Genomic DNA, 24,480 nt, shown 5'->3' with positions numbered 1-24,480 from the left:
CAAGTCAGGAGGCTTTTATTGTCGTTCATCTCTGTAGCAGTACACTGTGGAATGAAATTACGTTCCTCCAAGGAACAACACGGTGCAACATGAAACAGAAGAGGCAGTACAAAGTACAACGTGCAGACGTAAGTGTGCAAAAAAAATGACTAGAAACAATACAATAAATACGATAAAACAGATAAACAGTAAACAGACACGACAGTGCAGCGCCGACACAGCACTCATTTCAGAGCATGAGGTAGGGTTGTGAAATAAGGTAACAACATGCAACACATATGTGTGTGTGTGTGTATGAGAGAGAGAGAGAGAGAGAGAGAGAGAGAGAGAGAGAGACAACACACATTATCTCAATACACATTATCTACCAGTATGAACATCCCTACTTCCATTTAATGATGCAAAGAACCATTAAATCTTGCAAAGGGTTCTTTGAGTGCTCATGGATCGATATAGAAGCATTTTCTTTACTGAAGAACCACTGAAGCTCCATTTTTAAAGAATGTAGCAGTAGCAGCAGCTGTTTGTCCAGTATAGGTTGTGACAGTGTTGTTCTGTGACAGATTACATCGCAGTGCAGTTTTCTGACTATATCGTGAATGTTATCAGTTCTTTAAAAACAGATCAGCTGCATAGCACAGTACGTGAAACATTAAGAAAAAGTCACTGTATGCGGTATTTGATAGTATTTTTTTAAAACGAGGCCTTGCTAGGCCTTTTTTCAGAAAAATGAAATACCATGATGTATACTGTGAAAATGTCGTAACATATTATAATGCCGCTATAAGGTTATTGCGTTATAGCCTGTATTTGGGCTCCTACGACCTCAAAGCAGATTGCGGAGCTGCTTGTATCCGGTAGGGGTCGCTCCTCATTGCTGCCCCGCCTGCTCTGCTGTGGTGCTCTGAACTGGAAAGGAGTCGTGCTGAGGCTCAGCTGCAGGTTCCTGGAAAGCTTCGTGTGTCGGTCATCCTGCCAGAGCAAATCCGGGAAAATTCCAGGTTTAAGCCCGTGACGCGTGGCTGACTTAATTTACAAGTAATTAGAGGAACCAACCACACGAGGCCTTCACTGTAAATCCTGCAGGACAGAGGACAGGAGATCCAAGAACGTCTGACTGAGCCTGATTTTTCAAATTGTCCTGCAAAGAAAATTATTCATATATATGTATATATTTATATGAAATTAATGTGTATATATAAATGTATATAAATGTATATATAAATCACACCTGATTTACTTTAGTAAAGTATTGATTATGTAACCAAGGTACTGGATGATAACTACAAGTAATACTGGGCTACTTTGAGGATTTTTTAATTATATTTATGGTATTTAAATTTATTCTAATATTAGTGTTTGTCTGATAAATAAATAATTAAATAGCCTTCTGCACAGTGCTGTATACAGAAACATATACATGTGTATGTAAGTAACCATGAAGTGGCGTCATCACTGATGCTGCGGATTGGTGGAGCTGAGCCAGATCACACACACTCCCACACACACTCACACAATCACACACCCCACCCCCTCCACACACAGGCACACGTGATCTCTCTTTCTGGGAATATTCCTGGAAAGTGGTGTGCTGCCTGAGTACAAGGGAAACGCTGTAAAAAATAAATGTGGGACACCGCTGAGTGGAATCAACAGCAGAACCTTCATCAGCAAAGAACCGAGCACAGCATATACGATATGGTCTGTTGTTTAAAGGCTATAAAAGAATAAATTAGTGAGCTTTTGCTGGAAACAGGGAACGGGAGCTTCCTACTCTGCCCTGCCCGCCTGCCTGCCTGCTGGGTTTGATGAATGTGGTTTTAGGGAATTCATTCCTGACAGATTTCCAATTAAGGATTCTGGATTTTGAACTGGGACAGATCTCCAATTAGAGTACTTTGAAAATTGGTCTGGAAACTAATGCACACCTGGAAAACCCTCACTGGGATTTAGTTAATACAGCTGCTTCACTCAGCGGATCTGTACATGTGACATACATTTTTTTTCGGGTCTGGATCTTCAGCAATGGAGAATTAACACTGCAGAAAGACCAAAGGTGCTGATACAAGTCTATACGGGTGAAATTTTGGGTCCGTTCCCAGAAACATTGAGCTGGAAAGGTAAGAAAAGGTTTATTTTTTTATTATTAAAGCACAAACCAGATAAAATATAATACAGTATATGGCATTGTAGGTTCTCGGACGCTGATTAAGTGTAGTTATGGGCTAAACTACAATATCATTGGTTAAAAATCCACCAAAATACGTTTAATCTAGGTTTGGTCTTAATCTGGGTCTATGAAACTAGCCCTTATCGCTTAGCGTAAGGGCCACAGTTACGCAAATGAGACATTTTACATAAAGTTTGATGAGCCTACAAGATGCACATAAAAGCACTGTTAAAACGAGTTGAGTTTTGTTCTCATAATCTTTTGTCTCTTTTGTCAACGTTGTTCAATGGAGTCACATTTTAAGACAGCCAGGCCACGTACTGTCTTTTTTATCCAGTTTAAACAACAGAACATCACATTTACAGTAAAAAGAAGATGCACAAACAGGTTTTTATGATTGAAATAGACAGAAAAGGGAAAGACAGAGAAAGGAACATGGGTTACTTTGAATAATCACCATGATTAACATGCATTTAAGATAAGATAAATTAGTATTGATAATAAAATATTCAAAAATGACTAATTTCAGACTGTAGTGTCAATCTGCTCAGTGGTCTTTGCATGTTTACATGTTTCCTGCATTAAAGAGCTTTTTTTATTCTTTTTATTCCTCAAAATGAGTTAATATTGTACAAATAAAGTGCCAGCAGCCTCCAAGTCCGACCAAATTTAACATGTTAACAATCTTAGAGCCCTTTTTGAAGAGCTATGAGGTGATTTTGAAAGAATTAGAAGACACATTTGACAGGGCCTCACTTCATTAAAAGGTAAACAAATGGTTCTAACAGTCGTGACCTAAAAATGTAAACGCCCCCCGTCTTAAACCTCTTAGACCCAACTCGACCCCATCCCGGCCTGGGTAGCCTTTCAGAGGCTTCAGCAACGTCCCGTTCCATGGCTGTTTTGCTGCACTCTTGTTTTTCTGCTTCCTAGTATCTGCTGCAGGATTCCTAGAACACGTCGTAATTACTTTTTAACCCCACTGCTGGAGGCCGTGTGATGTATCACAGATAAAACCCAGGTTTTTGGGAAGTTTATCATCAACTAAATCAATGCTCCTTATCAAAGGCACTTTGTGTTTTATCACAGTTGAGTTTATACACACAAGTCATTGTGCTTTTTCAGTGCAGCCATCAGTAATACTTTCCAATTCAATTATCTTAGCCATATTTAAAGTAAAATGAGGCACTGTCCCAAAACTGGCATGATCAAATTACAATATTCAGCCAGCTACTACTTTGAACTTGCTATCCGTAAATTAAGAGGAGCTGTGAAATGTGTGTATTTGTAGGTGTTTATGTATTTTGATTTGCTGCACTGTGCAAAAGCCAGAGACCATCATTCATTTAACTTCCAGACAAAACAGTCATTAGGTGCAAGTTATTCAAAAAACGATCAAAAGCTCTGTCCATTCCTCCACTGTGAGAAGACAACTCAGTGCTATGGGTCTGAAAGGATGTGTAGCTGCCAAGTAGAACCTCACTGAGAAAAGGAGACGGACACATCAAACAAAGAAGCTGAACAATGGACTGACCACCCGTGAGTCCAGACCTCATCATCACTGAATGTGTTTGATTACTTCAGAAAATGATCAACCAGCGTCTAAGACTGAACTTTGGAGGTGTGCCTGCAGATTCTTTGAGAAACTGAAAGTGAGTCTCCTGAAAAGAACGGAAGATGTTATAAATGTAAAGGGAGACACACTAAATGCTGAAAGTGATCATTTGTCGAGGCTTCTGTGTAATTGTATACTAAATATGTTGTTTTTTCTGACACTGAAAAGTATAAAGTTACAGCGAATCTAATAGGAAATTATATACACAAAAGGTGGTCTCTGACGTTTTGACAGGACTGCACATCAAATATACTTATGAAGGCTTCAAAGTGAAGACTGAGGATTGTATGTTGCATTACAAAGTGACTTAATAGCTGTGTTCGCTTAGAATGTGATTATGCAGGAAAAACAATGGAATGACTGTAGAATTGCAAACTACAACTAACTACTACTAGTACTAGTAGAGGAAGAAAGAATGATTGTTATTATCATTATTATTATTAATAATAAAAGTAATTATTTCAGTAATACAAATTATACACTACTACCACTAGTAAGGGAAAGTATTCATTTGAATAATGTTCTTCATTTCTTACTTCTGACTCACTGTATCTCTCGCTCTATCCTGAATTCATCCGCAAAGGCAGATTTAACTAACTATCCGTCTAAATGATATTATTAATAATAATAATAATAATAGTTAGATACTTAGTTAGTCAGTCAGTCATAGCTAAATTAGCCATGCCTGCTCAGCATGTGCAGCATTGACTGTTCATCTGGTTTTTATTTGAGTGGTTTCTTTTTCAAACTCTGTTTTTGCTTTTAATACTATGAGCATCAGCTTAAGCTGATTTTATACCATTTATGCTGGTAACCAGCCATAGTGTCTGGTGGGTAATGCAGATGTACCAGTCATATGTAATTCTTTGGCCGACTAAACGTGATTAAAAATAATGTAAGGGGAATTCCACCCATTTCTCAAACTTACTGCACAGTTCAGTTGTTGAGATGTAACCATAATCATTCAGAGTGGTTTGGTGTGAAATGGTTCATAGTATAGAAACCTACCAGCCTGAATAGTTTTACAGTGATGGTAATAGGAACCAGGGGTCACCATGTCTACCGCACAAATATAGACATTTTATTTACCATCCAAAACCACCCGTGAACCTACACAAGTCTTCTGAGTTTTTTTATGGATTGCTGATGTTGATGGAAGATTAGACAAAATAAGTCTTCTTTGGGGCCCTTTTGCCTTGCATGTAGCTCTCTGCCATTAACATATTTAAAAATTAATTTGTTTTGTTCCAAATTTGTGTTTAAAAGTTATGATAAAACAATGTCTCCGACATTTAGACAGTGCATTCATACCATTTCAGGCAAAACCTTCTTCTGAGAGACCATTTAGATACATAAAATGTCTACACATCTGGTTCCTACCCTCTAAAAAAATTCTTCAAAGTTTCTTGAGTAAAGAAAAAAGGTTCTATATAGAACCATGAATACTCAAAGAATCATTTGCATGCTTAAAGGATTCTTTGCATGGTGAAAATATTCTTCAGATTAGCAGAGAATGTGTTATGTATGGTTCTGCAGAGACGTTTTTTGAAAACGGTTCTTTATAGCACCAAAAAGCATTCTTATATTGTTAAAAGCTTTACATCATCACAGTAGTGTTACATATAATGTTTTCTATGTAAACTTCTCTTATTTCTTCAGATTTTGGATGGGGCACACACAGTGCATCTCCAGATCAGCAGGGACTGAACAGGTTTTGGTACAGAGGGGCAATTGTGGGCTGGATGCTCCGGGCCAGCCGCTGCCCGAACCCCCCGGGCCCAGAGTGCTGCATGGCCAAGAAATCGTTCCCAACATTCAACGCGAGAAATCACACATCGCCATCCAAGTGAAGGACCGCGAGCTGGAGCCAAATAGAGAGGAATCATCAGAGGATGCCAAGAGATTGCAGAAAGCTATGACTCACCTTAACGAGTCTGGTGAGTACAGAGTGAAATATATGGGTGATTTTATGGTTTTGCAAAAGAGTGGCTGCATCCAAAACCACTACTACATACAGTACAGTGCGGAAGTCAGAGAGCACCAGTCATTACTTAAATTTCCAGTTTAAACAGCCATTAAGTACAAGTTATTCATGTTTCAGGAGTTTAGATATAAGATGGTCCATTTGTGTAATTAACTTAACACTTTCACTTGCTGTGAAATATGTTTTCTGCTTTTTTGCTGATGTGCTAGGCTGGAATTTAAATAAATGAAGGGGGGTCTGACTTCTGCACTGTACTGTACTCAGCATGTGCTGTACAGTACTGCACACAGAACTATACACCCATCACATACACTCTTTAAAAAATTGGTTCTTCAAGGGTTCTTTATTAAAGAAAATGGTTCTGTATAGAACCATAAACACTCAAAGAACCCGTTGCATGATTAAATGATTTGCATCACTACATGGTTCTTCAGAATGATGAAGAATGTGCTGAGGGAAGTTGTATATAGAACCTTTTTGAAAAAATATACCAAATATACCAAAAAGGGCTCTTCTATGGTTATGATATCAAGCCTGTAAAAACAGAGGAACCCTTTTCAAAAAGGTTCTCTATAGAACCATATAAAATGCATTCTCCATCAAATAGATGAACTCCTTCACGATGCAAAGAACCCTATAATCATGCAAAGAGTTCTTTGAGTGTTCATATTTCTACATAGAACCATTTTCTTTACTAAAGAGCCTTTGAAGAATTCATTTATAAGTGTGAAAATAATCTCAGAAAGGTTCTTTATAGAACCATATAAAACACATTCTCTAGCAGTCTGAGGAACCATTTCACAGTGCTAAGAACCCTCTAATTAAGTGTTCATGGTTCTATATAGTAGAACCATAATTTTTTAAATGTGTGTAACAAGAAAAAAACCTTTTGTGGGGCAAAGATTATTTGAGTGTTCATAGTTCATCCTAGAACCATTTTCTTTACTTTACTACTTTTACCTTTCTTTTCTTTTCTTCAGTCAAGAACCCTTGAAGAACCATCTTTTTCAAAAGCATAAACCTGCACTGACTCAACTGCTAATTCTATAAAATTGCCTCTTTAAGTTAAAGAGAATCCAATATATATATATAATTATAATATATATAATATATATATAATATATAATATATATAATATAATATAATATAATAATATATAATATATAATTATAATATATATAATTTATACAAAGAATATGTATTATTAATTAATATAATTTTCCCTAAAGAAAGTGAAGGAATTGTGTAATGAAAAGGAAAATATACTTATACATTGTTTATATCTGTTTTGTTATTATGGTATTTTATCTGTACAATCTTTTCTTACTTGCAATCCCCTGTGAAGCACGTTTTTGTAACTAACTGAAAAGTACAAATAAAGATGTATAATAATAATAATAATTATTATTATTGTTACTGTCAATTTTCTCCCAGCAAGTGTAATTTTGACAAAATTCATAAATTATTATTATTAATATTCACTGTTAATAAGATGTGAACAGATCTAGATCTTATCTGTGTAAAAAAAACATGTAGCCCTTCATTCTCTCCTTGTTTTGTTTACTGTCTTATAACTAAGAAACATGAATAAAATGAATAAAGTAATATGGTTACCTAGTTACAGTGGGGCAAAAAAGTATTTAATCAGCCCCTGATTGTGCAAGTTCTCCTACTTAGAAAGATGAGAGGTCTGTAGTTTTCATCATAGGTACACTTCAACTATGAGAGACAAAATGAGAAAAAAAATCCAGGAAATCACATTGTAGGATTTTTAAAGAATTTATTTGTAAATTATGGTGGAAAATAAGTATTTGGTCAATAAGTTCAACTCAATACTTTGTAACATAACCTTTGTTGGCAATGACAGAGGTCAAACGTTTCCTGTAAGTCTAAGTAAACTGTAGCTGGTATTTTGGCCCTTTCCTCCTGCGGATCTCCTCTAGAGCAGTGATGTTTTGGGGCTGTCGCAACATGAACTTTCAACTCCCTCCAAAAATTTTCTATGGGGTTGAGGTCTGGACACTGGCTAGGCCACTCCTGGACCTTGAAATGCTTTTTAGGGAGCCACTCCTTCGTTGCCGAGCGGTGTGTTTGGGATCATTGTCATGCTGGAAGACCCAGCCACGTTCCATCTTCAATGCTCTCACTGATGGAAGGAGGTTTTGGCTTAAAATATCACAATACATGGCCCCGTTCATTCTTCCCTTAACACGGATCAGTTGTCCTGTCCCCTTTGCAGAAAAACAGCCCCAAAGCCTGATGTTTCCACCCCCATGCTTCACAGTTGGTATAGTGTTCTTGGGATGCAACTCAGCATTCTTCTTCCAAACACGACGAGTTGAGTTTTTACCAAAAAGTTCTATTTTGGTTTCATCTGACCACATGTTATTCTCCCAATCCTCTACTGGATCATTCATATGCTCTCTGGCAAACTTCAGACGGGCCTGGACATGTACTGGCTTAAGCAGGGGGACACGCCTGGTACTGCAGGATTTGAGTCCCTCTCGGCGTAGAGTTACAGTTACTGAGGGTAGCCTTTGTTACTTTGGTCCCAGCTCTCTGCAGTTCATTCATCAGGTCCCTCCGTGTAGTTCTGGGATTTTTGTTCACCGTTCTCCTGATCATTTTGACCCCACGGGATGAGATCTTGCGTGGGGCCCCAGATCGAGGGAGATTATCGGTGGACTTGTATGTCTTCCATTTTCTTACAATTGCTCCCACAGTTGATTTATTCACACCAACCTGCTTGCCTATTGTAGATTCACTCTTCCCAGCCTGGTGCAGGGCTACGATTTTCTTCCTGGTGTCCTTCGACAGCTCTTTGGTCTTGGCCATGGTTGAGTTTGGAGTCTGACTGTTTGAGGCTGTGGACAGGTGTCTTTTATACAGATAACGAGGTCAAACAGGTGCCATTAACACAGGTAACGAGTGGGGACGAGGAGATCTTGCTTGTTTATGGGTGACCAATAATTATTTTCCACTATAATTTACACAATTAACTTCATGGTATTCAAGCTACTTTGAATTTTTTTGTTAAGTGAACTTCAAATACGTTAACAGAATAACAATCTGTGTTTTAAACTATTTCAACTCATTTGAAGTTCAAATAACTCAAAATTCTAAGGAGACTAACTTGATGTACATTTATAGAAATATGCTGTAATTTAAATGCTCTGAATCAGCAGAATAAAAACAATGTTTTGATCAAAATATTTATGCCTTTTTTTAATAACTAGTTGTCCAGTTTAATGTCAATCTCAGTAATTTGCTGTATTATTACAGAAAATATGTTTAGATGGGTAGATTTCACAGTAAAATACTAAATACGGTATTTTACTGCAAAAAAATACTGTTAAATGTTGAAAATATCTAGCTTTATTTTACAGTGGGCAGGGATTTATTCCCATTTTTCACCTTTCAGGCTGGTACTGGGGATCCCTAACAGCTGCGGAGGCCAAAGAACTTCTGAACGGGGCTCTGGACGGGTCGTTCCTGCTGCGGGACAGCTCCAACCCGGGTTATCTTCTCACCTTGTCCGTCAAAACCTCTCTGGGCACCACCCACCTGCGTGTAGAGTATTCAGAAGGACAGTTTGGCTTTGATTCCATGGTGATGGCTCGTCCTCACCTGCGGCAGTTTAAAGGTGCGGTGGACCTGGTGCAGTATTACGCTCTGGCTTACCGGCGGCAGGCTGCTCACAGGGACCCAGAGACAGACCGTAACGTGCAGAACACTGGCACACCCCAGGCAGCCTCAGAAACCACCCTGCAGCTGAAACTGACCAGGCCACGCCACAAAACCACCTGCAGTTTACAGCACTTGTGCCGCGTGGTCATAAATCAGCATTCGCGAAACCACAGGGATTTGCCCTTGCCTGGGAGACTCAAAGACTTTCTGCTGGAATACCCTTTTGTACTGTAGACTCAAAACTAAAAAATCTGACTTCATGCTAATGTGTAGCTCATTTCTGCACAAGTAAAATTTCTCACATTCACACTATTATTGCCAAATAGAAAAGAACTGAACGTAGTAATATGATGTAGGAAAGGATGCACACATTCAAATCATTCAAATTCAGTACAGTGACACAAAATGCATTACACACACTATGGTGTTAAAGGAGAACTCCATTGATTTTTCAGACTTTTGACATAAGTCAGGGTTAAACAGAGTCATTTAGAGTGGTTTGATGTGAAATGGTTCAGATTTCTTTACAGTGGTGGTGATAGGAACCAGTGGTCACCATGACTACGACACAAATATAGACATTTCATTTACTATCCAAACCCACCTACATGAGATTTCTGAGTTTTATATGGAAAGTTGATGATGGTACATGTAGTGGAAAATCTGAGAAAATACATTTTTAATGTACTATTTTGCCCTGCACATATTTTAAAAAGCTAAATTTTAGGCCAAACTATCACAAAAATGATTTATCAAGCATCAGAGAGCATATTCATAACTATTTCATGTAAAAACTTGCTGTGAAGGAGCTTTTAGAGGTGAATGTCTGGTTTCCACACAAATGAACACACGTCTGCTCGGTTTTATATGGACCGTTGATGATGACAAAGTAGCGGAAAATCTGGAAGAAAAAAAAGCAGGCACCTCTCTACCATGAATGGATTTAAAAATATGTTTTAGGGTTAGGGTTACAACAATAACTTTCTGTGACAGAGCTTTTAAAGGTGGATGTCTGGTTCCTATCACCACCACTGTGAACAATTCTGACTCAGTAAGTTTCTCTAGAACAGAGCATTTCACACCAAACCACTCTGAATGACTTTGTTCACATTTTATACCATTCCGTTATGCATTTGAACAGAATCTGAGTTATAAAAGCAAATAAAATCATTTTTCATCACATTTAGACCAACAAACTTGATACAAATAATATTTAATTGAGGTGCAACATGGTCTATTGAGTTTACTGTCACTTGAGTCAGATCTGTTTCTTGTGTTAAGTCGGGGGTCTGCTCCTTTACTGTGTCAGCTTGTCATCATGTGCTCAGAGATTCAGCATGGCCAAAAAGGAAAAGACCAGATTCCGTGTGTTTAGTCTTCAAGGAAAAGATAAGATGTGTATCAGATATCTGTAAACAAGCAGGTTTACCATCTTCTGTTAACAGCTGCTTCAGAGAACTCCACTTTAAATCCGGTCTGACGTTTTTTGGAAACTTAAACAAACAAATAAATAAACATATTGTCAGAAAGGAAGGAATGTAGCATGCAGAATGACCTGAAATAGGGAAACTCCCACTACAATGACATGAAACTGGAAAGTCAGATCTGTTTCCACTCACTGTGCTTTTATTTATAGAGGCCAAACCTAAGTACAAATATTGCTATCTATTACCTGAATGAATGCGTCAAGCACAAAAATGAAGGTGCCAAGTTCAAGGAACTTTAAAGGATGGTTCTTTGGAGACCAATTTTTGTTAACAAGATGTGTGGGAAACCTTTATAGAACCTCTACATAGTGTAATGAGTCTAGGTAAATTTCCACCAATCGGTCAAACTTTCTATATAATGAAACAGTTAAGATGTAAACAGAGTCATTCACAGTGGTTTGGTGTGAAATGTTCATTTCTAGAGAAACTTACAGAGCCAGAATTGTTCACAGTGGTGGTGATAGGAACCAGACATCCACCTCTAAAAACTCCCTCACAGAAAGTTATTACATGAAATGGTATTGAATACACAGCCTGATGCCTGGGATGTTTTGTGAAGATTTTATGTTTTTAGAAGATGTTGGCTTAAAATGTGTTTTATTTTAGCCAGAGTGGTAGATGTGGGCAAAATAGTCTCCAAAAACATTTTTTTTCACATTTACCACTATATTTACCCTCATCAACATTACATATAAAATTCAGAAGGCATCCACTGGTTGTTTTGTATTGCAACAAAATAGCTGTATTAGTATGGCTATATTAGACATGGTGACCCCAATTCTTATCACCACCACTGTATCTACAATCAACCATTTCACACCAAGCCACTGTAAATCACTTTGTTTATATCTCAACGACTGAACTTTGCATAAATGTAGAAAAAAAATAAGTGGAATTCCACTTTAAATTAAAAACTTTTGTTATCTTGAAGATTCTTTGTGCCTTTTGAAGATGCGTCACACTTACAAATTTCAAACATGTTTTTTCATTGAACCATAAGTGGCACCTTTTTTTTAACCCTTTAAATGGCCAGGTTTTGTTTCACACTTTTATAACCTAATAATGGCTCAGCTAGTTTGCTTTTAGGTTCCTGTAGTTACTGAATATCAAGCCTTAGTATATAATAAGACTGGGATTTTAAGAGCTTAATAGTGGAACTAAAAAAAAAAAAAAAAGAAGAACATTAAGTACAAAGGTTTGAGGTCCAGAAGTCTTCCAATACTGAGTAACTTCTAAAACTACAGTGGAACTTTTCAGTCCATTCAGCATCTATCAGTGGAGGACAGGGGTCAGCAACCCAAAGGTTAAGAAGAGCCATTTAATCCTTTCAACAAAAATTAAACCATTTTGGGATCCAAAACGTTTTATGTCCATTTTACCTTCTTGGCTGTAAATGTGTCTCAGTATATGCTATATAGACTAAAAACATAATGTAAACGAAAACTCAGACTTTTCCACAAAAGTAGAACAGTTTCTTGCATTGAGTACATTCATCACATGTTCATCTTAAATCTCTCCGTTTGCCATTTCATTAGCTACTAGCTCGACAAGATTGTTGTCTTTGTTGCTATGGTGACCAGCAGTCTATATGCCAACCTTCAGGGTTAAAAGGCGAATTAGCAGCTCTACATTAACTCCACCATTTAAGACTATTTAATGTTAAAACTGTATTAAATTATCATCAGAGCTTTATTTTACTGCAAAGGAGGATTATTCTATTTTTAGCTTCAAATTCAATACAATACAATTCAGCTGTGGAGCCACAACAGGGCAGTAAAAGAGTCACATGTTGCTGACCCCTGGTATAGGAGCTGAAGTTTGTTGGACTCTATTCTCTCTTAGGATGATAAAATAAAATGCTGAACTATAAAATAAGAGGACTAAAGTAGTAAAACTACTAGTAAAACTAGTAGTAGCAAAACAGGAGCTAAATCAACACAACAGAAATAAACGAAACCCTAAAAACAAGAATTTGGAAGTAATTGTTAAGGAATTAATTGCAACTGGACCAATGAGGTGTAAGTTGGAGAATATCTTCTGAAAAGCTGAAAGGGAAAGAATTGATTCTGAAAAGGAAAGAATTGATTTGCATTGATTTGGACATTTGATTTGTGCTACATTCTCAATTTATTCTGGATGAACATGCTGACCTTTTCTGACTGTTTGACGATGCGCTCTGCCTAATTCCACCAGATGTCAGGTCCTTTCCTTTTATCTTTTGCCAACCTTTTTGCCTTAATGTTTTTAGCCACACAAGCGTGGATCTGTCTGCTTTCCATGTGGATTAGATTCTGTATAACTGACTGAAAGGCCAAATCCAGCTGCGCTCTTGCTTGCTTGTGACTGTGTGACGCAAAGAGACAGTCAACTGCTCCATTTTATTTCAATTTCAGTACAATTTCCGTTGTACCAATATAGTCATTATTTTGAGGAATAGACTGAAGTGTTAGCTGAAAACAGTACTGCAAAAGTCAAAGACCACTTTTAACTTTTTTTGTTTTTCAATGTCAAGTAGAAATAAAATACAAATAAAAATATTATATCAAATAGTGTGTCCACTCTTTACCTTTATTACAGCTTCTATTCTTTTTAGGAGGCTCATTTTCAATCTCTCAAAGAATCTGCAGACACACTTCAAGTTCAGTTTTAGATGCTGGTTGATCATTTTCTGAAGTAATCAAGCACATTCAGTGATGTTGAGGTCTGGACTCTGGGGTGGTCAGTCCATTGTTCAGCTTCTTTGTTTGATGTGTCCTGTCTCCTTTTCTCAGTGAGGCTTCTTTACAGCTACACATCCTTTCAGACCCATAGCACTGAGTCATCTTCTCACAGTGGAAGGATGGACAGAAATACCTGTGGATGTTTTCAGATCTGAAGCAGCTTGGTTTTCTCTTCTCTCTCAAAGATGAAAGCTTTAAGCGCTGTTTATCTGATGGGGACAGTTTTGGTGTCTACCAGGTCTTCCAGGTGGTTGTTAGAAGTCTTGTTTTCTCTGTAGTAACTCCGTAGTGACTTGTAGTCTTTTTTTTTTAGCTCTTTCTCTGTCAGTTATTTACCTTTGACTTTCTTCTTCCTAATGCAAGTGGCTTATCTCTAGAAAGTGATATGTTAAATAACAAGACACTTGTGTTACCCATTTTAACATTTTTTGTGTCAGTTTGTTTTCTGATTTAACATATTCTGTGTCAAAAGTACAAAACAACGCAGGGTTTAGATTTACCACTTTGTATTTGAGTTTGTTGTTTTATTACAAAATGTCCCAAATGACTTGCTGTATTTGATGAGATTTACTGTCGTACCTGTTTTTTTTTAGCTTATTTTTTATTGTAACACCATTTCACTATTTTGATAAATAAATATGATCATTTTATTACATAAAACCAGCTGAAAGTGTGTTTGAGTTCATGCACTTGGCCTTTTGGAGTGAATTAGGGAGTAGCACACTGAAGAGATTTCACATTGCACACTGTGCTCCACGTATCATGTACACTGTCATTACTGAGCATTTTTGGGTTCTGGCAAAGTGTCAGTTTTGTTTCACTGTGTACCAGTGATGATTGGGGTAAAGGTGGGGGGCTGACAGAGGGGCTGCACTGTCAGAAGATAAACAAGATACTGAACAGGCACATTTTGTTCATGAAGGTCCTAACAATCTAAATGAATGAATAACAGTAATAAAATAATAATGAAATAATAAAAAACAGCCCGTTTTTTTTACTGTTTTTCTGATGTCACAAACAACAACACATTTGCATATTTCCACTTTTCAGCCTCTACTAATTTCGCCCCAGCCATTCACACTGGACTTATTAGGAGTGTCCATGCTGAATTTTGAATGAAGCACAATAAAATGCAGCCAATCAGGACATAAACAACAGCAGAGTTTAATTATACACTCTTGAAACATAAGATTCTTCAAGGGTTCTTTAGTAAAGTAAATGGTTCTATATAGCACCATGAACACATTTGCATGATTAAAGGGTTCCTTGCATCATTAAAAAGCATTCTTCAGACTGATGAAGAACATGCTATAGACATGCTATAACCTCTTTGAAAATAGTTCTACATAGCACCCAAACGTGTTCTTCTAGTGTTATGATGTCTAGCTTGTAACAAGAGAAGGACTATTTTGGGTGCTATATAGAACCCTTTTCAAAAAGGTTCTGTATAGAACTGCACATTCATGCACATTTTCCATCAGTTTGAAGTTTCATGATGCAAAGAACCCTTTAATCATGCAAGGGGTTCTCTAAGTGTTCATGGTTCTTTATAGAAAAAGGATATTTAAAGAATACCCTCTTTTAAGAATGTACCCTTGAGGTCACCACCCCAGTGACAAGACAGAAAGAAAAAGAAAGAGGGAAATGGATAAAACACAGAAAGAAACAAGAGGAAAAGAAAGTACAAAGAAAAAAGGAAGAAATCTAAAAACAGCTGTTAAAATGAGAAATCTTTGTCTTTGATGGTTGCTAGGGTGTTGCTAGATGGTTGTTATGGCATTTTTAGTGATTGCTAGGGCGTAATTAGGTGGTTGTCATGGCATCTCTGGTGGTTGCTAGGGTGCCGCTAGGTGGTTGCTATGATATTTTTGGTGATTGCTAGAGTGTCACTAGGTGGTTGTGATGGCACCGCTGGTGGTTGCTAGAGTGTTACTAAGCAATTGTGATAGCATCTCTGTTGACTGCTAGGGTGTTGTTAGGTGGTAATTATGGCATCTCTGGTGATTGCTAGGGTGTCACTAGTTGGTTGTTATGGCATCTCTGGTGGTTGCTAGGGTGTCGCTAGGTGGTTGTTATTACATCTTTGGTGGTTGCAATGATATCCCAGGTGGTTGCTATGGTATTGCAGGTGGTTGCTAGAATGCGTAAGATGTCCCTAGATGGTTGCTATTATATAGTGTGTCTTTAGTGTACTTGTATTGTTGTGATATAAGTAAGGCATATAAACTTTTGTCTGCCAGTCATCCCCACATGGGTAAAAATAATTTAACAACCACTCTACAAAAACAGTATGTCCAATTAGATGGCTGTATACCAACTCACCATTCAGTCTGAACTTCCTGAGGTGGAATGATGTCAATATGCTGGGAAACTGCTGGTGAGTTAGCAGACAAAACTCAGACAGAAAAATAAAAAGAATAAAAAGGAAATTAGAAGAACTTCTTAGCAATGTGCAATTACTAATGTAGTACCCGCATTGCACCCACTGTAGGTTTGACTGTACCTTCCTTCTCTCTGCTGTCCTGGACAAAAAAAGGACAAAAAAGTAACAGTGAAACTCAAAAGCTTTCAAACAGCCGAAACAAAAGATTTTACCAGGCAGTGTGTTGGATGAAATGATTTACTGAGAGAGTGTAAATAAAAATGTGTCACTGGTGCTCAGCAGAAGTGTTTATGTTTCCTTTACTGGAGCCCTTTATAACTCTCTGTTCCCCCATCACTGTGTTCAGCTGTGGCTCAGAGCTCTTTCTAGGAAAAGGAAGGGGGAGGTAGCACAAGTGTGTGACTTTCCAGGAAGAATGACTGAGTCTCCTCACGCTTTAACCCTCACACACCTGCACTCAGCCCCTATGGAGCACAAAATTAACAACTTTTACCACGAACCACTGGAGTCATCAGAGTCATGAGCAATCTGAACTTTTTAAAACCTGCTTTCAACAAGAAAGCCTGTTTTGTAAACACTGTCCATACAGTAGATACATAGGTAGATGGTTATGTAGATAGAAAGTGAGTGGAGCTGTGACAATAGTTTCATTCAGTTTAACACAATTATCAATTCTGAGGTTAACATTTAATTAGATTTTTGCTAAGAAAAAGAAAGAAAATAATTATAAGGTCCATATGGCAAGCCACACCCCTTTCTTGCCCACTGGCCTAGTTTTGACCACTGACGGGGCTTCCTAAAAAGTTCAACTTAAAGAGATGCTGGTGGTAATAAGCAGCATAAAATATTAAATATATTTCAAGTGTTTGTGTGATACTACACTAAGGTGTTATATTTAACAGCTAGCTTGAATGAAATAAAAAATATAAATATGATAAAACAAGGCTTAAAAACTGCTGATCAGTCCTATATGTGTGTATTCTAAAATCAAATTAATCAACCTCATGTAAATGTTCTAGATTAACTCCTTAAAATCCCAGGCTCCTTACATACTAAGGCTTATTATTCAGTAACTACAGGGACTTTCCTTAGGTAGAAGAAGTGTGTAATAAAACTTTGGACCCGTAGTGGGCCCTGGCCATTTAAGGGGTTAAAGCCTTTTTCTAGAACCATATGCCTGACCCAAGAATAACTGATGATCCTTTATTTCTGAGAGTTAAGTAAGCTATATTTTTAACCTGCCAATTTTTCAGGAATTATCTGAATAGTCAAATGTCAGGGACATTTTCTTCTTCTCCACTTTTAACCCTCCTAATATTTTAAATCAACTCTTCTTACATTTAGTTAAATTATTTATGACTTTCTGGCTAAGGTTGTTAGGCTGTTGCCATATTATTGCAGGCTATTGCCATGTTATCCGTTTCTATGTTATCCCAGGTTGTTGGTAAGGTGTTACTAGGCCTTGCTATGGTGTCCCAGGCAGTTGGTAAGGTAGTGTTTATGTATATAAATATACATGGAAGAGAGTGAACTCAGTTTACAGTATATCATTGATATGATCACAAGAGGCATTATCAGCATTTTGGTTGGATGTTTCATGAAACTTATTCATGAAGATGAGACACTTGAAGCTGTTGAGACTGAGTTCTAAATGAGTTGCAGGAAATTTGCATAATGCAACTCAAGTGCAATTTAGTTTCATGCAGATTTCAAGCCACAAAATTTACCATATAATGCCATCCTGTCAATGTAATTAACTATGTAATTATGTAATTGGGTATGAATAGCAAAATAGCAACAATGACTCTAGACTAATGATTAAATCAGTTGTGCTGTTGTGCCGTTAGCTTAAAAAATTCCAAATACCTGCGTGAGTTCCAACATGACCATTTGTTTTGGTAACAGGCAGCACAAGGTCACATTGATGTTAGATAGAGTGAAGTTGTGAATATGTAATGGAACTGTAATATCACTAAAATTAAGTAATTTATTGCTGGCAAAGTAGTTTAAACACATACTACAGTAAAAGTGCTGGCACATCAACGAAATAAAGACTGAAGTAAAAAGGGACCCTTACATTCTCAGAATTAAAGGTACGAAACTGTCACTGTGCCCCTCTTGTCACTGGGATGATACCCTCAAGGGTACATCTCAGTACCTTCAGTCAGAGAACATAATTGTACCATAATCCACTGAAATTTTATGTTCTAAGTTGTACTGACTCCACACACCGTGTCTCATCTCCAGCCTTTTTATTCTATTGTTCTGTTTTAAAACATTTGCTTATGAAAAGGTACAAATATGTATTTTTCCCCTGGAAAAACTTACTTAAGTTACACACTTGATCGTTGAACTTGAACAAACCACTGTTGTACCTTTGAGGGAACATTTACATTATTTGCATAAATTGAAATCACAATTTTAACACGTACTATTTGAATATGTAGATTTAGCAGCGTCCTCTATTCGTCTTGTGTTTTCCACTTAAAATATTTGTATTGTTTTATGGACCTGAGCATTATTTTTCTTTTTTTTATTTTTCTTTTCTTTTTCTTTTTTCTTTTTTTAAAATTTCGTTTGTCCATGTTGTCTTTGTCTTTTCTTCTGCATGCAATTTAGTATATTAATTGTAAAATCTTCATCCTCTGTTCATTTTGCTCTTACTATGCTGTTTTATTACCTGGTGTTTACCAGAGGTTGTTTTTGTTATGGTACCTTTAAAACTGATATATGTAAATGAGCTCTACTCTGAGAAGCTGCCATCACTGTGCTTCATTCAACAGTGCAATCAGATATGAAATACTCCTTATAACCTCAGTGTGAGTGGGTGGGGCTAAACTGCATTAAGGTGAATGGGGTGAATTATGTAAATGAGCTTGTTTTTATGACATCACAAAAGCAATGAATTCGAAAAATTTGGCTATTTTTGCAACCTAGTTTCCACATATAGACTGTACAGAGTGAGGTGTGAACATGGAGTGAATGCTTTGAAACTGTAAACATTTTTTAATTATTTTATTTCCAAAAAGTGAGTAAAAGATGGCTTCCCTTTGCTTCATAAAAAGTTTATGGACTGATCCAACAGAAACGCTGATCTTTCTGAGAATAGAAAAGTGGTGTTGTCAGGTTGGGAGTTTTTTCTATGTGAAGTGAGCACTAATAGACCGGTTTTGTTTCTGAGTACGTGCGACTTTGTGCGTTTGTCACATTTTCCAAGAAAGCAGATTCCTACTCACTCCACTGTCTTACAGTCAGCATGATTTTCAGAGAGAGAGAGAAAGATAGAGAGAGAGAGAAATGGAGAGAGAGAGAGAGAGAGAGAGGGATGTTTCTGTTTATTGTTCATATATGAGGTTTTTTGTTTGAAGGTGAAACTGAACACTACCACTCTACAGTTCAAAATTTCGTAATAAATGTTTTCGATGATCTTGGGGGCGTCCTGGCTCTCCTTTTCTTCTGTACAGCAAAGCAATGTTACTGACTTACTGCTGACACAGATTATAGTAGATTACAGTAGACTATTGTATTTACAGTCTTATTACAATAGACTATTGAATGTCTGGATGGGTTAATATGTGTATATACTTGCTATATATTGCTGCTGTCAGAACAAAACCTCCAAAATGGTAACTTTACAGGAGAAGGGACAAACATACTTTACTTTTTAATGTAAGTCAATCGAATGAGACGCATTTTCAAGTAATTCTGGGTCACTTATTTTGGCCATAAATATTCTGCACAATATAAAGGGCAACAGGCATTTTCAAAATATGTCAAAAATGGAGATACAAGGTTTTGTTCGGACAGCGATGATATGCATACGTATTTGCTTTATTTGTTTGGTATACTGACATTATTAATCTGTCATTATTTTTTTTTTTTTAGGTTTGGCTTGTCTTGTTTTAGATTTTATCTCTTTATTTGTTTGCCTTATGTACTGCCTGTCTATAGCTTTGACTTTTGTCTGGCTTGTCCTGCTTTTTATTTTATTTGTTTGCCTCGTGTTTTATTTGTTTTACTCTCTGTCTGTTGTCATAAAAAAAAGTCTAAAACTAAACCGATTGCAGATAAATGTACAAATGATTCTCATCTGCTCATCCTAAACAACTTCACAGCTTCCAGATCATTTGTAAGAAGCTGTAAATGAAAATAAGGAAAGGTTAGATGTGTCCAGAATGATGATCGGAGACTCTAAAATGACTGAAAGTTGTTGAACACTGGGAATTAGGTTATAATAAAATTAATATCCAGAATTCAAGAAAAGAGTCGAAAAGACAATGAAACATGTAAATGTAAAATTAAGGCATGTTATTTATTCTTTAATATCATTCTTCTTAACAGCATTCTTTAAATATGGAATGAAACCTTTAAAAACACCCTTTTGTTAACATTGTATAAGTTATTATTGTGAGCTGATAGAAAATGACTAAAATCATTCATTTGGCAAGTGAGTCCAGACTGTTGAGTGCTAGTGTATGTTGGCCAGAACTTTTCAAGGTCAGTCTGCGATTCACTTGTTAGTTTGCATTAAACAACAACTGTGTATTAAAATAGGCAGGAGTGTGTTCTCTGTAGAGGGGCATAAATTACTTACACCTAGGAAAACAACAACAACATGTCATTGGACCAGGGTGCCCAAACGCTTGACAGTAAATGAAAGAGGGTCTCTGACTTTTGCGCAGTATGTCTAGAATCTGTGGAGTTTTGTGGCTGGATTTTCATCTGTGGTCTCTAATTGTGCTGTTGTTCATGGAGACCAGGGATATAAAACTCAACCACTAAAGGAGCCGTATTAAACTCCAACACATGGGCGAGAGAACTTTTTTTGAATGTTTTTTTTTTAAAGAATGTTTTTCTTTTATTTGTCATTAACGTTTTGCTCTGAGCTGAACTGGCCACTGTAATCAAAATGTGTCAAAAAATGCAACAGCAAAATAGGTGGTTCTATGTAGAACCTTTTTGAGAAGGGTTCTATATTGTTACTATGTCAAGCTTGTTACCATAGAAGAACCCTTTTCAAAATCGTTCTTATAGAACCATCTATAGCACATTCTCCATTGTTCTATTTATTCATATGGCACATGATATCAGACTGTTAGAGAACCATGTCATGATGCAAAGAATAATTTTTGCATGCAAATGGTTCTTTTAGCGTTCATAATTCTATATAGAACCATTTTCTTTACAAAAGAACCCTTAAAGTACCATCTTTTTAAGTGTGCAGACCTTAAAATATTAAATGAATATTTGAAATATTCAAAAGTAATTTTAAAAGTATTTATTTATATACGTAAGATGGATGACGTAGGATTTTTCAGTTTTGTGGGGAAACCGCTGTTGTTAGACTGTTCTTGGGTGGGAGGGGGGGTCAGAACCTACATTATGCTGGGAATTGTAGTGTAGCGACATTGTAAAACAGGCAAATATTAATAGAAAATTAAAACACATTGACATTGATACACGGGATTTAGACTGTAGTGGTTTTAACCTGCTTGGTTTATTTACATCCCTGTGTAAGTCACTTTGAGATACTGTATTATATTTATTGTTACTTTATAGGTTTTATGATTATCCTTGTCTGTCAGTTTGTATTTGTTTCAGGAATACAGTGTAAAGCATTAAAGTGCACTGAAGTGAAGTGAACTACGAGGTGGAGGAACAGTCCTGCTGTGTGTGATCAGTATCTTCTATTCTCTAGCCTTGAAGTGTTAATCAGGCAGAGGAACACCAGGAACCCTTGTTCTGAGAAAACTCACTAACTCTGTCCAAAAGTTCAACAACACACTCACATGCAACAGAATACTAGCCGCAGTCTTAGACTGGACAGCTCTGATGGTGCGAGGCACTATAATGAAAAACGTAATGATTCGAATTTTAGTTGCTAATTCTTCACATTTTTTAATGGCTAAATTTGACATTGAACAAATAACATACAAAAGTGCAGAAATCTTATGGCACATTTCATGTTTTGTTCCATTTTGTTTTATTCTTTCTTGAGAAGTCACAGAAGAACGGCATATTTAACCCCGTCAATAACCAGGGCCCACGGGCAGGCCTGAGGTTTTCTTACACACTTCTATAATCTAAGAATAGTTAAACTAGTTTGCTTTAAAGTCCCTGTAGTTACTGAATAATAAGCCTTAGTATGTAAGGAGCCTGAGATTTTAAGGGTCTAAGTGTGTTCTCTTAAAAAAGATGGTTCTTCAAGAGTTCTTTAATAAAGAAAATGGTTCTGTGTAGAACCTTTTTGAAAAATCGCACCCAACAAGTTTGTTATTGTTACAAGTTTGACATCTAAACAATAGAAGAGCCCTTTTGGGTACTATATAGAGCCCTATTCAAAACAGTTGTTTATAGAACCATCTACAGCCTGTAACAAAAGAAGAACCCTTTTGGGTGCTATATAGAACCATTTTCTTTGCTAAAGAGTCTACCTACCTGCTCTATAATTGTACAGTCCTGTAGGGGGTCTTCTTTCTCCATAATTATGAGGCGAGTAATATTATAAGGCAAGGCTTGACGTGTCACCAATAGACAGATGAGTGTCCTCCCAACATCTGTGCGATGTCCACTGGGGAGGTCTTTGTTTTTTCTGTCTTTGTTTTTGTGAGTTTAGATGTAAAAAGATGTATCTGATATATAGCAAACTTCAAGATCTGAAAATCTTGTGAAATGTCAGCAATAAACAAACAAACAAAAAAGAGCATCTCTGTGGTCAGAAACTGACCACTGGTGAAGGACTGGAGGAAGGCGTTTACACACTGTACTTTATCAGACGGCAGATAGGCTACAGTCTCTAGCTGGACACCAGCACGGTGGAGCAACAAGGGAGGTGTTTCTGATAAAGTGGACGGGGGTGTAATTGCGTCCTTCATGTTTATTCCAGAGTCAGGATCTATTGCACAATCAAAGAAGAACAGACTCGTGTTTGTCTGACTTGTTATTGTTTTTTCAGTCACACAAACCCCAAATCACAATGAAGCACCCCGGAGCTGCACATTCTTGTGTTTTCTACACAAAACAATGGTTCCAAGAATACTTGAAGAACCCTTTGCATGATTAAAGTGTTCTTTGCATCATGAAATTGTTCTTTAGATGGATGAGAGGATATATAGAATCGTCCTGAAAAGGGTTCTATATAGCACCAAAAAGGGTTCTTCTATTGTTACAATCTCAAGCTTGAAACAGTAGAAGAACTTTTTGGTGCTATATAGAACCCTTTTCAAAAATGTTCTATATAGAACCATTTACAGCACTTTCTCTATCAATTTGAAGAACCATTTTATGATGCAAAGAACCCTTTAATCATGCAAATCAAATGGTTTTTTGAGTGTTCATGATTCTATATACAACCATTTTCTTTACTAAGGAACCCTTGAAGAACCATCTTTTTTAAATGTATGGAGCCATTTCACACTTAAATCGTTCTTTGTAAGTTGAAATGGGTTTTCAGATTGATGGAGAAAGTGCTGTATATGGTTCTGTGTTCTATATAGCACCAAAAGCGTTCTATTGTTACAAGCGTAATGTTTTCACAACTTTTTGGTTCTATATAGAACCACATTAAACACATTCTCCCATCAATCCGAAGAATGACCGGACCATGCGAAGAACCATTTAAGCATGAAATGGCATATAGAACTCTTGGTTCTAAATTGAACCGTTCCCTTTACTAAAGAACCCTTGAAGAGTCATCTTTTTCAAGCGTATACATCCCAAAGTTATGTGGCCAGTTTTTCTGTATTTCTTAGGTTTTATATGTTTTATTCCTACTTTTAATTCTACTTTTTATGTTTTATTTTTGTTTTACTTTTTTTTCTACTATTGATAAGATAAACAATATGATATTATTAATCTTAACTAAATGTCAGGTCATGCCTGTGGTTGAAGTAATGCCAATCTTTTTTTTAAACAAGAAAACCATCATCCATTCTAACTATAAATAACCTGTCAGTGTTGTTTGTGTTATTTGCCCCCTGGCTGTTCTGTGTATTTATATTTTTACTTCCAATAAAAGAATAAATAAGTACATTTGGGAGATAATTCTAGGAAGGAGGAGGACAGGGTGACGGAATATGAAAATTTTACAGGAACAATAACAAAAAGCACGCCGTTGGCTTTTATTCGTGCTGCAGTGACACCCAGCGGCGGACGTGGGAACTGCACAATTATTTGGCTATAATCAAACGCGTATTAAATTAGAGTGATGTTAGAGTGATGTTCTTTATATTACATGTTATGGTAAAAACACATCGCGTTTCAAATATACAGATCAAGTCAGTTAAAGCTAAATAATTCGTTTTATGTTTGTTTGTTTATTTGTCGGTTTGTTTATTCTACATTCATTTATCAAATTAAAAAAAAAAACAAACACAACAAACTGCGGAAAACAGGCGGTTTACAAAATCAGTGTGTCTCGTATACAGAGCTGTTG

The 24,480-nt window shown here is 36.8% G+C and overlaps 1 protein-coding gene across 2 annotated transcripts; it reads left to right on the top strand.

Annotated features, from left to right (window-relative positions):
- Window positions 1-29: 29 nt before the first annotated feature.
- On the top strand, window positions 30-10,363 carry LOC108427752 (suppressor of cytokine signaling 2-like). 2 transcript variants are annotated; one of them, XM_017698203.2, is made up of 3 exons: window positions 30-128; window positions 5,445-5,722; window positions 9,191-10,363. In XM_017698203.2, the coding sequence occupies exons 2-3, from the start codon at window positions 5,452-5,454 to the stop codon at window positions 9,688-9,690; spliced, it is 771 nt and encodes a 256-aa protein (XP_017553692.1). In that variant the 5' UTR covers window positions 30-128; window positions 5,445-5,451; the 3' UTR covers window positions 9,691-10,363. The 2 variants fall into 2 exon arrangements, with proteins under 2 accessions (XP_017553692.1, XP_017553691.1); XM_017698202.2 differs by lacking the exon at window positions 30-128 and adding an exon at window positions 1,553-2,120.
- Window positions 10,364-24,480: the final 14,117 nt, after the last annotated feature.

This window comes from Pygocentrus nattereri, chromosome 9, assembly GCF_015220715.1.
Source record: "Pygocentrus nattereri isolate fPygNat1 chromosome 9, fPygNat1.pri, whole genome shotgun sequence".
In the NCBI taxonomy this organism is placed as follows: domain Eukaryota; kingdom Metazoa; phylum Chordata; class Actinopteri; order Characiformes; family Serrasalmidae; genus Pygocentrus; species Pygocentrus nattereri.
The sequence above is the reverse complement of the archived record's forward strand: the minus strand, read 5'-3'. Positions and strand labels throughout refer to the sequence as shown.